Genomic DNA, 14,867 nt, shown 5'->3' with positions numbered 1-14,867 from the left:
GCAAACTTTATTATTTGGTATGCGTCTGGATTTTTCATCGCTTGCAAATAAGCTACAGTAACTTCAAATTGGGTTCCGGTGACGCCGGGTTCGATCCGGTTTGGCTGTTACGTAGTATTATGAAAACCTGAGTTCATAAAAATGCCGCACTTCTCTCACTGAATATTTGCAGTGGGTGAAAGAGGCAAACACACCAAATAGTACAAAAAAAGGATTCTTCTCCCTTTTATGCTTTCAAGTCCTTCTTTGCCTTGACTGTAATTAACTTTTAATCTTCTCTTTTTTTTTTTTACCATTTTGGAAACTGGGGCTTCTTGAATGCCTCCTTCAAAGCCGAGTTGATAATCCGAAGCTGATGCACTGACTAAAAACTAAAACTGGGGTTGCGCCGCTGTCCAGTGGAGACACGTGGATGACAAAAATAGTGCCAATAGTTTTGTCATGGAATCAATGAATGTAATACTGATGCAACAGTTTCATATTTCCTGGCATAAAAAGTGGCCGATTACTTGATTTATTTGTCATTTCGCTTGTCTGTAACCGGGGAGCCAATAATTCTGAATGCTGTGATATTGTGGATCAAAACTGGCACTGGAAAAGTTTGACAATAAATCAGATATTGGGAAAAGAAAGTTATCGTGTGATTTGTTCATTAAGGCTCTGCTATTTTGAGATCTACGACTGCATTTGCATTCATTTTGTCATTCGATATTACCGTTACATTTTATTTTATGTATGTAAATATCTCTCACTCAACCACACACTTTAAACACAGGCTTCTGACTTTAGCTGAATGGACAGCTAAATATTTTGGTTAAAATAAAGTGTTTGTTGCATAGGTTTTCGAATAATGTCATTTTGAATTTGCAAATCTCTGCTGCGTCATTTTGAACATTCCTATCAGCAATTCAGAGTTTTATATTGGATATAAACTTGCAACGCTGAGATACTTGAAATAAGCTTTGTCGTTAATTAAACTGTATTATATTGATTTGAAGGCAAGTGCCTCGATATGAAACACCTACTGGGAGATCTGATTCAAGAAAAGCTTCAGGTAATCCTGGTTAACCCAGTTTCCTCTCAGAACAATAACGTGCCGTTGGTTTGCGTGGACTGGAAATGGCCAGTAGGTGAGTATGATTGACTGCACGCCACTATCTGATTGGGACTGACAGGTGGCCTGCGTGCCGTGCCTTGTGTTAAACACGATGTCACCTGGAGGTGACCCGTGCACTGTGCAAACATGTCAGGATAAGGGGTTGAAAAAGGAAGTGCTGAGGCGTCTCAGTTGACAAAACACAGATTTTGCACTTGTGAATGATAAAATCTATCTTTCAAACTGAGACCTACTGCAATAATAGGATGTTGGGATTCCTGCAAAGAAACTTCAATTGTAATTTGAGTTTTTAAATATTTTAATATCTTGGGGAGTATAAACAGGTTCACATTTTTCAGTGTTTTCCTTTAAATCTTGCTCAATCAAGTCTTCATTCAAAAAAAACAACAAAAAAAGGGAAACATTAACAGACAAAAAGCCAAACAGCACAACATTAAGCAAACACAGAACACAAACCAGCACTTTCATCATTTATGGGCAGTAGGTAGCGATCATGTCTAAAAATGTGGGAAAAAAAATCTCTTTAAAAAAAGGCACGACTGTACAAAAGTCAGAGTTCAAGTATTCTTCATAAACTCCAGCGGCTGCAGGCAACGCTCCACACGCCAACTGAAGTCATTACTATCTGAGTTTCATTTACTACAGTGATGCAAAACTGCAGAGGCCTGATCGTTTCTTGACAAATAAAGCTACCATTCATGCCCGGAGTATGATCACTAAAAACCGGGGAGGTAGTGCCAAAGTTCATGATATAAAATCTTCTTAGCATATATCTGATTTCTCTTCTGTATTGAAAAGTACAGAAAAAAAAACTGGCCTTCTGAGAGTCGCGGATGACGGCTTTGGCGTTGACTCACGACAAAACCCCAAGCGCAACGGCGAGGAAAATGTAGCTGATTGTAAAACTTGTGGAGGCTCTTAACTTGTGGGTAGTCTGAAGAGCCTTACAATCGAATTAAACTTACATTATATCCTCATGTGATATCCGATATGTAAAAGTCACAAGATGTCGGCTTGTTCCCAGTTTGGAGGAGCACTTTTAAATTCCTCTTCTGTACTTTTGACCTACAGTTAAAAATAGCCGTCCGTCGGGATGTGTAAAAAAAAAAAACAGCCTTTTAAAAACAAACCACTCTGATTTGGGATCACCTTGACTTTCATTTAGAATTTCCAGAATCAACATTTGCACCAAACCCCCCGTTCCACCCTGCAGAAGATGCCGGATGAAACAAGTTTTTTTTTCACATTCCTGTCTTTCAAGAGGAAACGATGCTGTAATCCAGAAATACTCCTCTGGATCTAATTTATCTGCCATCAGGGCACACTTCCGCCGACAAGAACACAACAGACTTGTTTCGCTGCTTTGGCAGCTGCTCCTCCACCTCTTCCTCCTCCTCCTCGTTCCTGTTCCAGTTCTTCAGCCCCTTGGGTAAGGCTGTGTCCTCCTCAAGTCCCCCCTGCCCTTCTAGAAGCTCCTCATATGACGAATGCTCCGTAAAAGGCCGCGGCCCCAACAGTTCCACCATGTCCGCCTTGTCTAGACTCTCCCTTTCCAGCAGACGCTTAGCCACCTGCAACGTTAGCCAAGACAAAAATTAGATCGCTCGGTCAAACCGCACCGAAGTGAATTTCATCGATTGGGATCAATCGGAGAGGAATGAGGACCCTGATTCAAAAAGTTTTACAAAAAAAAAAAAAAACTCCTTTCCTTATCTTTGAAATCGCTGACAGTCAACACCGGAGCAAATGTGTGCTGCTTCTAGCTGAGAGTGTGATGAAGGCCCGCATGCTGTGAGGACACCCCGCCGTGTCCGACGCGGGAGGAGGCGGCAGATCGGCACAAAGAATAGAAGCGTTTCGACTTCCCAAAAAAAAAAAAAAAAAAAAAAAAAACACCTTGCCCTTCACCACCACTCTCCTCCCCCTCGCCAGCCAGATAGAAGGCCAGAACTTTCTAGTGATGGGACAGACGGATCCCGCATTCAGGCCACATCTGAGCCAGCAGAAAAAAGGAGGAAAAAGTGCATACTACTCATACTTCGGCTGCCAAGAACGGCCTGATTTGCGAGCGCGGCCCCGCCGGCTCTCGGCACAGTGACACGGCCAGCAGCCGGCGCAGCGCTTGTCTGAAAGGAGCTCCAACTCCAACTGATAGAACAACAGTAATCAGTATTATGTGAATTTTAATGGGGGATGTATAAACTTCCCTGGCAGGAGTGATGGGAATGACTTTATTTGTCTTTTAAATGACTTCTATTTGAAAAGTTTCAGTGCAAACTAAACATTGTTTGTAACGCTACACACGTTTGGACCAAAGTATTTTGGTATTTCTTTTCATTCACGGAGGAGTTTTAAGTATCTGAATGTGTAAAATTCAGGCTATTTTTGACCATTCTTCTCACATTTGACTCCAGCTGTTTTTTTTAAACATACTAATCTGAGCGGTAATGTTACCTTCCTCTCTGCGTCTCGCTAACCCCCGGCTCTACACAGTGAATATCCTCACCTTCTCCACTGCAGCTTTTTTGTCAGAGACGAGCAGAAGTGTCCGTTGGAAGGCAGCGTCTATGAGCGAGCGAACTTCTTGGTCGATGAGCTGGGCCGTCGGTTCACTGAAGGGTTTCTCGGTCACTAGGGCGCCACGCTGAGTGAGGTCGAAAGCCACCTGGCCCAAAGCCTCACTCATTCCAAACTGCACAACCTAACATATGGAAAGAGCGGGGAAGATTATTTTAGTCGTGATTAAGAATTTGACCTTTAACTCCAAAGATGGCATCTGCCCGTCGGCGTGCAGAGATCTGGGGATATCCGGGACAAATCTTGATTTTATGCCCCACAGACAAAAGTACAAGGGCCAATAAACTGAGAAATGTTAAGAGGAAGGAAAATATTTTGAATTTAAAAACATACATGAAACAGGAAATAATTATATTTATTAAGTTCTTCTCCCCAAATGATAATACCTAGCACAAAGAACTACCTCACTTTTTGCATCAGCAATGAAACTATTATTCAATACTCATTAAATTCGGGTTGGTCAGTCGCTCCTGAGACATAAAAGACCTCAGATAGGATTCAGTTCATTTCAGTTTTGAGAATTACCTTTAAGCAGTAATCTTGATAAAAGACACGGAACTGGAAATATTTCATTAACTATCACCAAAAAGCAGAGCGATTCACTGACCCGAGTAGGTACGATAGTAATCTAGATGCACAAAAACCTGAAGAAAATACGAGTTATGGCTTGAGGAAATGTAGGAACAAACGCGGTGTACATAATGGGCATGCGTGTGGGGGGATGGGGAGAAGAACCATTTTCTCCAGACAGAAAGGCATGTAAAAGGAAAAATGGGCTAACAACTGCCTCTGCAGTCCAAAAATTGGATTATCACCGCTGAAATTTTGAAATGACTATCTCATTTCCTTCTCTTATTGAGTGCTCCCATCTCACAGGTGCCTGGGGCCGACACAATGTCGCCCTACTGCCACTGCATTCGTCTTATAATGTGCACTTTACATGTACAGTCACGTTTCTGCAACACTTTGGAGAAAATCAAGCCGGACCCACGCAATGTATAGCTGAAAACATTTTATCAAAATTAATTTATCAATCATCAGTGCATGCTAGAACCCACAGCTAATGTGGTTTTGTATTAAATTTTGCAGTCTCGGGCGGCTGCCTGCCAGAGTTTCTCTTCACCTTAGTGTCTCTTTTTCCTAAATTCTCTACTTCGATTTTTCTATTACTTCTTCTTGCTTTAGTAACTATTAAGTTAATTGAATTTACCAAAACAAGAGATATTGCTCCATTCGCTATACAATTCATATTTCATTATATTTCTTATTCTTCCTCCTTTCTACTATTATCTATTACTGTTATGTTTTTTTTACTTGAAACTCTGGCACAACAATTTTCTTCGGGATTAATAAAGTTGTTCTCATCTCATCTCATAAATGACTGTCTCCACGGAGGGGAGGGGGTTTTACCTGCTCGTAGGCAGACTGCGTAACTTTCCTGAGGTCATCCTGAGCCCCTGTGGTGACCCGACCGAAAAACACCTGCTCGGCCACCCGACCTCCGAGCATCATGCACATTCTGTCGAACAGCTGCTCCTGCGTGAACAGATACTGTTCCTTGGGGAGATACTGGGCGTAACCCAGGCCTTTTCCTCTGGGAATGATCGACACCTGGTAAGAGAGTGAGGAACATGACTTCTGAGCAAATACACGAGAGGACGCGATCCAGACGGTACATGGATTTCATCCTTTTTCCGCTCACCTTAAGCAGAGGGTCGGCATGTTCTAGGAACCAGCCTACAACAGCATGTCCGGCCTCGTGGTAGGCCACGGTGGTCCGCTCCAGGAGCTGCAAAACCTGGGTCTTTTTCTCCAGACCTGAGAACGGGGGAAGAGTATTTTCAGGGAACCGCGGCAGACAGTTCGTCGGGATCGAGTCTCGGTTTACACCCACATCTGCTCCAGAATACAAATTACACCGCACCCGGTGACAACTTTGAAGGAATTCAGCGAAACATATTTTTAGTGGAAACTGATGTTCAAATATTGACATCACGATTCCAGCGAATAACTCTCTGCGAGAAACAGGATATCTTGTCGACCTCATTTAGGGTGTAATTTGTAAGTGGATAACTCTTGCGACCTTGCTATTTATCCATAAAAAGCCAGCACTGGTGCGACACATAATACCACTTGGCCAGACTGGAGGGCAGAAAATTATACTGGGTTAAGCTCTCTCTCTTTGGGACGATATAGTTTTATAATACGGCAGGACGAGGGAGCGGTCAGAACAAACATGCTGTGAAAAAAAAACATGTCTCTTCAGCTCTTTAACTTAACAGATTTCAAACTCACGCCTTGGGACTCTGACCGCAGCTCATGTGAGATAATTTGGCATTTCCTTGTCTTTTACAAAGAAAAACATTCTAACATTTGGGTAAAAAAGGTTGCCCCCTAGTGACTCGGAGTGCAAAATCATCTTCAAATTAGTTACAATATATGGTAGATTTGAACATTTTGGCTAAAGAATCCTCCTAAAGGGTATTAATTTCATGATTGTAAAATTGGAATTAATTATCTATTGTGTGAAAAAGCGAGGCGATATCCGGAGAAGAAAATTCAACTCATTTGAGGAAATTCCCTGCAGGTGTGGCTGAGATAATGTATTCACCAGAGCGAGATATCTGGGCGACACAGAAAAACACTGGTGATGTTATTCTTCACCCAGGAAGAAGACAGATGCAGATTTAAAACGTCACACTATTATTGCTTTTTATTGAAAGATGCATCAGCCAAACCAGGAAGTCCAATGAGAAACCGCCCTCCGACACGAATATGCAAGGATACGTTTCCCGTCTCACCTCCGATCACTCTGTCCACCGCTTTTTCAAAGTGCTTGGTATTGATGTGCTGGTCAAGGTGGCGCGCTGCTATCAGAGCAGCCTCATTACACACACTAGCAATATCTGCTCCTGAGACACGAAGAAAACGTGAAACAGTTGTTATACTGTGAGGCTGTTGATGTATAAAATAGAATAATATTTATGAAAACATATTTTTCATGACATATATTTATAACATTTTTATTTAATTTTATTTGGATATATATGCATGTGTGTGTGTGTATATTGGCAACTTCTTTAAATAATTGCTTTTTTGACCAAAGTTGTTTTTTTTTTTTTTTTTGTCTAAATCAACTCCTTGTTTAAAATATGGCTCAGGCTTTCGTGTTTTCTGAAACACTTGAAAAAAATGATTTGACAATAAATTAAGAAGGCGATTACATTTATACAAAGCCGGCGGATGAGTCTCGTGCACGGATACAAAAAGATACACTTCTGCCTCTCTTACCAGTAAAACCTGGAGTGAGTGCAGCTAAATTCCTGGCTAGAACGTCGACTTGGATGCTGGAGTCCAACTTTAATGGTCTCAAGTGCACGTGAAAGATGGAAGCTCTGCCTTTTATATCAGGTGGACCTTGAAGGCGAAAGGGAAAAAAAGATTCAATCACGAATGCAGGAGGAGGAGCTGGAAGTAGTGGACTTCACACACGCATCTTTACTGAATCTCTACATTCTGAAAAGAATATGGAAACAGCCTTTGCAATGATTGTGACGGTCACTTTGTTACCTATTTGCAGTTACGTGCGCTTATATAATAAGCATCCACATCATTTAAATTTTTTTCCGTTGTGGATTGTGATCACCAACATTCATTCATTTAAAAAAGTCTCGAAATTTCAATCCAGGGAGCAATGGCTACACAACGAGGGAGATTGTTTTAAATGTCTGAATACTGCATTCTGAAAAGAGTCTCACATTAAATAATAAAACATTTTCAAAAGGGGTTTAGTTAGAGGACACTTTAATTTCAGTGAGACATATCACGCTTTGCAATCAGCGGTTACGGGATACAAAGGGGAAGAGAACGACCATCCGCGGCCCCTCGCCTCTGAGATCGTGATGACCAGAGCCCCCATAACACAATTACGTGAAAACAGATGTCAGTCGGACGGTTGAAAGCCACACTTGCACACCCCAAAAATAAATAGGCCATTAATCTGTGACATCGAGATCTACGAGGGAGATGAGGAGATCAAACGAAAGCGTTGAGCGGACCTGACAGCTTCAGCAACAGAAAATGTTCTGGACCCATAAAGTACAAACACGATACCCTCGTGGGATGAAGCTGGATACTGACATCAGATGATTTGTTATCCTTTGATTATATTTTAGCAAATACGCAGAGGACGGATGTGTCATCGCAGCGACGTTTTCCTTTTGGTTTACAAATATTTCTTAAAACATGTGTCCCTCTTCTTATGCCTTGCAGAGCTTGACCTGCCCGACGGAGACCAAATTAGATCTTCGTGGGCAGAACCAGATCGGCAGCTATTTCCTCAGAGATAAAAGAAGTCCCATAATTTGAATGATATTACGAAATAAAAGTCAGATAAGACACCACTGGACCAGCTATTCACAATGAAAAACACACCACAGGGTGAGAAGGCATTAAAGATCCAGTCATATAATTGACCTCAAAATAAACAGGACGCAGCAAAAATTGAATAGACAGAGAGATTACCGATGTAGATGTGTCGATCGAACCGTCCGGGCCTCATCAGAGCAGGATCCAAGATATCCGCTCGATTGGTGGCCGCTAAAACGACCACATTGGTGCAACTGTTGAAACCTTCAATTAAAAAAAAAAAAAATTGAAGCACGCAGGGTTAGCCGACAAAGACAGGAGTGATTTTGCGCCGACGTGGAATAGGTAGCATGAAGGCCCACCGTCCATTTCCACGAGCAGCTGATTGAGCGTGTTTTCTTGTTCGCTCTGGTCACCTAAGTCCCCTCTTCCCCTCTTCCTGCCCACGGCATCGATCTCATCGATGAAGAGGATGCACGGGGCATTTTTCCGAGCCATGGAGAACATGTCCCTTATCTAAAGTAAATCATATTATAATAATAAGAATAATAAAGGTGAATCAGAAATACAGCCTGCTTATTAGTATATACCGCTTCTGTGTTCATAGGCGTACGTACCCGAGCAGCACCCACGCCGACAAACATTTCCTGGAACTCTGAGCCGCTGACGGTGATGAAAGGTACGTTGGCTTCTCCTGCGGTGGCTTTGGCGAGCAGCGTCTTCCCAGTCCCAGGGGGGCCAGATAACACAGCACCCTGCAGCGCAAGGCGGTGTTTGGTTATACGTGAGAACAGAAAAGTGTTCTAAAAGTTCCACGTGCTGAAAAAGAGTTCAGGTGAATCATTAGGACATACAAACGCCTTTTGCGGAGAAGGCTAAAGATGCTGGACAGACAAGACACCATAAAATTAAACTGAGTCCAAATTGGCAACAAGGCCATGTGGAAATTTCATCCTTATATAAATTTAATGCTGTGTGACATTTTAAAGTCTGGAGAAAATTACTGAAAAACTTGAGAATAGTCAATTTACACAAATTATCACTTAAATCTTGATAATTAATCGGAATCCGGACATTACTTTTCTGGTTATTATCACATTTCCATGTTGTCTTCAAAATGACCTGAGTGGACCTGACGGCGCATCCACAACCTTGTGTTGCCTTGGCAACCATGAGGAAAGGACACATACCCTGGGGATTTTGGCTCCCAGGTCCTTGTACTGCCCAGGGTTCTTCAAAAAGTTGACAAACTCTAATATCTCTAGTTTGGCTTCTTCGCAGCCCGCCACATCTTTGAACCGAACACCGATGTTGTCCTTTGTCCTTAACTTGGCCTTGGATTGGGTCACGCTGAAAGGGTTCGCTTGTCCTCTCCCCCCGCGAGGCCCCGCCATCGGTCCGTGTCTCGTTGCCAGAAGTAAGAAGCCTACCAGCAGTAAAGTCGGTAAAACACTCAGAAAGAGCGTCCTAGGGAGGAGGTTGCGACAGCTCAGTTAGAATTTCACGGACACGTCGATAGGAAAAGTCTCTTTCCCAGTGACCAGGTTTCTCACCCATCACTTTCGCTGCTGTAATACACCGGCACCTTGGTGGCGTCCAAACCTAGTTCCTGCTGAGCCAGTTCCAAGTTGCGCTCAAATGAGTCAACACTTCCTATGTTGAACCACAAGTAGCTCTGAAACAGATGAACAACAGTAAACACAATTTATGACTTTCACTATAGTCATATAAACCAGTGTTTCCCAACCACTGTGCCTCGACATCATCAGGAAAAATGCCCACTTTCACCTGATTGGTCCGAAAATTATTTATCCAACGCACATAATATGTCTTCCTATGTCTATGTGGGCAGCGTGCCCATTCGATGGCAACGGGTAGTGAATTAACCTGTGCATCTGTGTATCAGAGTGATTAGGGACGCTTTGCGTGATACATTTTTAAAATAAAAAGTACTTGTATCTGCGTAAACAAACAGGCAGCATTGATGAAAACTACCAAGACGAGTGAGAAAGCAGTGAAAGCTTGCTACAAAGTTGCTGAACTCATCTCTCAATACAAACAGCCACACACCGTAGCAAAACATTAACACTACCTGCCAGCAAAATCATTGTAGAGGAAATGCTTGGCTCTGGCGTTGATAAAGAAATAGCCAGAGTTCTCTCAAATAATACCATTTCCAGACATATTGATGACATGTCTTCAGTCATTGAAGTAAGTGTTCTGGAAAAGTTGCACATCAGTGAGAAATTTGCATTGCAACTTGACGAATCGACAGATATTAGATATATTAGATTTCACGATACGTAAATTGAGACTACGGTTTCATTCTAATTCGTTAAGAACTGTTGTTGACATATTTATTTGGTGGTGTGCCGTGTGATTTTTCTAATGTAAAATATGTACCGTGGCTCAAAAAAGGTTGGGAAACACTGATATAAACCGTCACAAACGATTACTACTTAGAACTTTAGGATATCTGACTCTGAAAACGTGTATTTGAACGTTTATAAGTTGATCTATACCAGCGGTGTCAAACTCATTTTGGTCCGGGGGCCACATATGTTTGACGTCAAGGGGACCGGACCAGAAAAATCATTACTTAGATGTAACAATAAGTCCAAATTTTTCCTTTGTTGTTATCACTACTAACCACTTCTGATGTCTTCACTCCGTGGGCGGGAATTACTTTGACGTATTGCTTGTTGACCACTTCCAGGTGATCTACCTATTTAGACAGAAAAGTGCATCCGTCGGTTCTCAAAAGATGAGACGACAAGAACCATTTATTCCAGATCTCTGCCTCACCAAGCCTCTGCCCAAATAGTGATGCACGAAGCTCTTCCAGGAGATCTGGGCGCCCGTTTCCCGGAAGTAAAAGTACAGGAAGGCTGACGCCATGCCCGCCGCGCCCACTGCCAGGTTACGTGTTGTTTTTTCATCCGGGGGGAAATGATCCTGTTGGATGGAGAAATGGGAAGAGATGATTCGATCATGGGGAGACTGTCTCACTGCGCCGAAGGGGAAACCACCAGAATGGAGGTCAACACTTATGTGTATGTCAAAGAGTAGAAAAAGTATTTGATTTCAAAGATTTGACTGATAAGTAGGACACGCACTGTTTTCTAAGAAAGTATTGTGACTCTTGTCAAGTGAGTGTTTTACATTTTTAGGTGTAACGAGTTTAAAGATAATCCAATTTATTTTATATAACCAGCGGAATAACATTAAGGCAGTTTTATATAGACTTGGTAAACAAGTCGTTCGGTGAAAAAACAGAACGGACGGCAGTCGAGTTTCATTTTGAAAGAAATAAAATACGAGGATTCTCGAAACGATCTTTTTTTTGCGTCCGCTTTGCTTTTATAGTGCTATAAATTTACTCCCTCAGCTGAAGAGCGAGCGCTTATTTCGACGCTCCAATGAAGTTTCGTGGTGCCTGAATGTGTTAAGATGTGTCTTTTTTTTAAGTACATAACTGTTACTGGCCTCAGATACCACAGATAAACAATTTTGAGAATCTGTGTCAAGAAGTTGAAATTGGATTAAAACATCAAGCAGATGATCGGTTATCCAACCCTGCTGAAAGGATGCAGTGGACAGAGAAAACCCTTATCTCAAAATAAAACAAGTTCATGACCAACACCTGAAAGTAGGTCCACCAGTGGGACTGTTCTTTTTTCCCGCCTCTCCGTCCTTCATCTTCCTCATCCTTCGCGCCCTCCCCTTCGCTCCCGGGAGGCCTCCGGTCCTTCATGGCCGCATCTGCCGATTGACAGATTAATAACCGTGTATCGCGGGTGGAAGAACACGGCTCTGATTTCGGACTGGCCTCGCACCTTCAGCTGATTTGTCCACGTCGGGGGTCGAGCTGCTCTTTGGGAAAAACTTTTCAAATCCTGGAAAATGATTTAAAAAAAAACAAAAGTGAAACAAAAGTCTCAATCAGGTTTTTATCCCATCTTGACCTTATTATTCCGTGCAACATCACAAGGAGGTCGCTTACCTCTCGGCGGTTTGTTTGAGCTGAGTAAGCGAACAAGTGGGACACCGAGTTGATAAATTCCTCCACCCTTCCCCCGGATCAGTGATGTGTTCTGAAGGAAAGATTTGGCGTGGGGAATGTATCAGCGGGGAAGACACAGTAGGGAAAATAGCAGAAATGCTCTGATTCACAATACAAACAGAACCATTTTGGGCTGGACAAAATACTTTTAACGTTTAAAAAACTGCCCCTCTGTAATCAGAACAACCCCAAACAACATTGTTTACAGGACAACGTAAATTGAATTAAAAAGGGACGTGTCACAGTTAACCCGATTACAGGCGGGGAGGTTGTTTTTAACCGGACGGAAACAAGCCGGCTATCTGAAAGATCCAAATAAACATTGTGAAAAACAGAAAATCATTATCTTCGACATGTGAGTTCCCCTTTCGGTTCTTTTAGGACTGTGATATAACAACCGAGAGGTGCTTCCAATAACTCAGTGGAAGCCAGGGGGTGATGATGTAAGTAAGGAGTTGTTACACTGGGGACACTAACAGGCTTCGGTTTATCATTTTGGCCAATAAACAGCTTTGTTTCTTTACACTGCTGGTCATTTATGCAAATGAACATCACTGAATTGACCCCTTCTCTTCAGGCCAAAGTAAGATAAATTATCTTTTCTTAATGATCCTTTTACTTTCATCATTGTATGCTTTTGCATTTGTTTGTTTTTTTCTTCAAAGTTTAAATCCGCACGATTTTTTTAGGAAGATGCTACGACAGCAGCCGGCACTGTAAAACGCATGCACTGGATACATTTTGGGGAAGAAACTAATGAAGACCCTTTCCCAAAGCCAATGCTAATTTTATCTTAATTGTCTTTTTTATGGACCTGTTCCAAGCCCCTAATGGGCAGTTTATGAGCCAACGCTGCACCAGGCTTTTTGGAAAAAGATTTTCGACATAACCCTGAACAAATAGACACAAAGTGAGAAGGCTGCGTAAACAGCACACCTCAACCAATGCTCAGGTGAGATTTGCTATTAAACCAATGTTCAGCTCGGCACAACAGATAGAAAATAAATGTTAAAACTACTTAAAATAATGTTCCCCCATTCTACACAATTTACTATCACGTCATATTCGGTAGTAAGTAATGATCCCTTAAGGTGCCTGATGGAGTAAAAAGAGACTCCAAGGATGTAAGTCCATTTTAATGGATTCAAGGAGTCATTTTCAAGACACTCTGCTACTTTATGTTTCTTAATCTTTAGTCACTGATATAACTTTTGGGTCCTGGAAATACTGTGTTCTCACACTGTGCAGCTTGGTCAAAACAAAAATAGGGCTTGTGAAAGTTAACAGGTGATTTGTGCAACTGCAGCTGAAAATTCACTCAAACGTGGGCCTTGAATTCCCCTAAACCTGAATTTGATTCAAAGATATATTGTCAAAAATGCGGGTCCTGCAGGATGCGGGTCTGCAGAAACCCTTACGGCGCATCAGATAGACACGCCTCCATCCCAGCCCCCTTCCAGCAGAACATTGTGTTCGCTGCTAAGGAAACCAAGTTATAAACCACAGCATTATCTAACGTTGCAAATGGAGTAAAAACAAACAACTAAAAGACGATATCAACGGTGGGTCGGGCTGCTTTTGGGTGGTTTGGGGTCTGCTGGCCGAAGAACACTATGTTCTTTCTAATGCGGCGTAAGTGAAATGACATTATGTCACAAAATCGAGGTCATTGCACAGTACTTGGTGTTTTCCCCTCAGTGCACAAACGATTCATTCCCCTAATTACTCATTAATTGCATGGATTATTAAATGAATTAAAAATAAAGACCACGTCAAACAAAATGCCATGCATGGATATATTGTACTCGCACTTCTGCGGTCCAGCATCTAATTCTTCAAATGAAAACAATTTCCAAACTTCACTCCTGCGTGAGTTAACATTATAATGCAAGGAAAAATGGGGAAGTTATCCGTGCAGCATGTTTACAGAGAGCGATTTAACAGTGTGCTGGAGGATTTAAAAGGGCTTGAATAAACACACAGATAGAATCCCGTAGAAATATCTTACGCAAGTATTTGTTTCATAACAAGAGGCTTCCGCCGCTCTACAGTAAATAAACAAAGGAAGTTCACACATAGATGACCAAAATAACATTTTCCTTACCAGCGCGTTTGCACCGCCGTAGCGTAAACTGGTGGAGAATGTAGTAAAGTCTCGGGTCCAAGCACGAACCGTCCGGACTCGGTTCCGAAAAGGACCGAAGAGAAGCCCCATCGCGCCTGCAAGCCGACGCTGGGCTCCAGACGGATTCTGCTGCTTCAGACGAGAACTCAGCGACCCGGAGACAAAAGGGGGGCGTCGGGCGAACACAAGGGGCCTCCCAACGGTCAAAAGATGGAACTGCATACATATCGCTCATACAAATACCAGCTTGACAATTGTACCTTTATTTGTTAAGTCTGGTGAGATGCATAATGTCTAGAAGAGCTGCAATATTGATTCTTTTTAACTGGCTGACTTTGCGTAATGGGCCCCTGAATATGCTTCCGTTGTTGATTATAAATTATTCAAAATATATACTGCTCAAAAAAATAAAGGGAACACTTGAACAACACAATGTAACTCCAAGTCAATCACACTTCTGTGAAATCATAGTGTCCACTCAGGAAGCAACACAGATTCATTTTGACTTGTTTTAAGGACATTACATCAAAGTTGGATCAGCCTGGAGTTTGTTTTTACACTTTCATTTTGAGTGTGATTCCTAATCAGACCTCCATGGGTTGATACAATTGATTTCC

At 42.2% G+C, this 14,867-nt stretch overlaps 1 protein-coding gene across 1 annotated transcript; it reads right to left on the bottom strand.

Annotated features, from left to right (window-relative positions):
• Window positions 1-1,397: 1,397 nt before the first annotated feature.
• On the bottom strand, window positions 1,398-14,400 carry LOC147217852 (mitochondrial inner membrane m-AAA protease component AFG3L1-like). The gene is made up of 17 exons (XM_086175256.1): window positions 14,230-14,400; window positions 12,066-12,156; window positions 11,899-11,958; window positions 11,706-11,824; window positions 10,868-11,017; window positions 10,713-10,787; window positions 9,616-9,737; window positions 9,253-9,529; window positions 8,680-8,817; window positions 8,425-8,578; window positions 8,219-8,326; window positions 6,986-7,111; window positions 6,496-6,606; window positions 5,397-5,512; window positions 5,105-5,305; window positions 3,624-3,818; window positions 1,398-2,688 (listed from the first exon to the last, which is right to left on the bottom strand). The coding sequence occupies exons 1-17, from the start codon at window positions 14,338-14,340 to the stop codon at window positions 2,422-2,424; spliced, it is 2,421 nt and encodes an 806-aa protein (XP_086031382.1). The 5' UTR covers window positions 14,341-14,400; the 3' UTR covers window positions 1,398-2,421.
• Window positions 14,401-14,867: the final 467 nt, after the last annotated feature.

The sequence above is a fragment of the Fistularia commersonii genome, chromosome 27, assembly GCF_037954325.1.
Source record: "Fistularia commersonii isolate RoL2024-O1a breed Wild chromosome 27, RoL_Fcom_v1.0, whole genome shotgun sequence".
In the NCBI taxonomy this organism is placed as follows: domain Eukaryota; kingdom Metazoa; phylum Chordata; class Actinopteri; order Syngnathiformes; family Fistulariidae; genus Fistularia; species Fistularia commersonii.
This window is presented reverse-complemented; position numbering and strand designations above follow the sequence as displayed.

Excerpts from the sequence above, each read along its gene's own strand:
- LOC147217852 (XM_086175256.1), bottom strand. The coding sequence starts at position 14,340 with ATGGGGCTTCTCTTCGGTCCTTTTCGGAACCGAGTCCGGACGGTTCGT. Across the intron at positions 12,157-14,229 it reads ACGGCGGTGCAAACGCGCTG|AACACATCACTGATCCGGGG; the intron begins GTAAGGAAAATG and ends TCTTTCCTTCAG. Across the intron at positions 9,738-10,712 it reads GAGTGAAGACATCAGAAGTG|AGCTACTTGTGGTTCAACAT; the intron begins GTTAGTAGTGAT and ends CATCTGTTTCAG.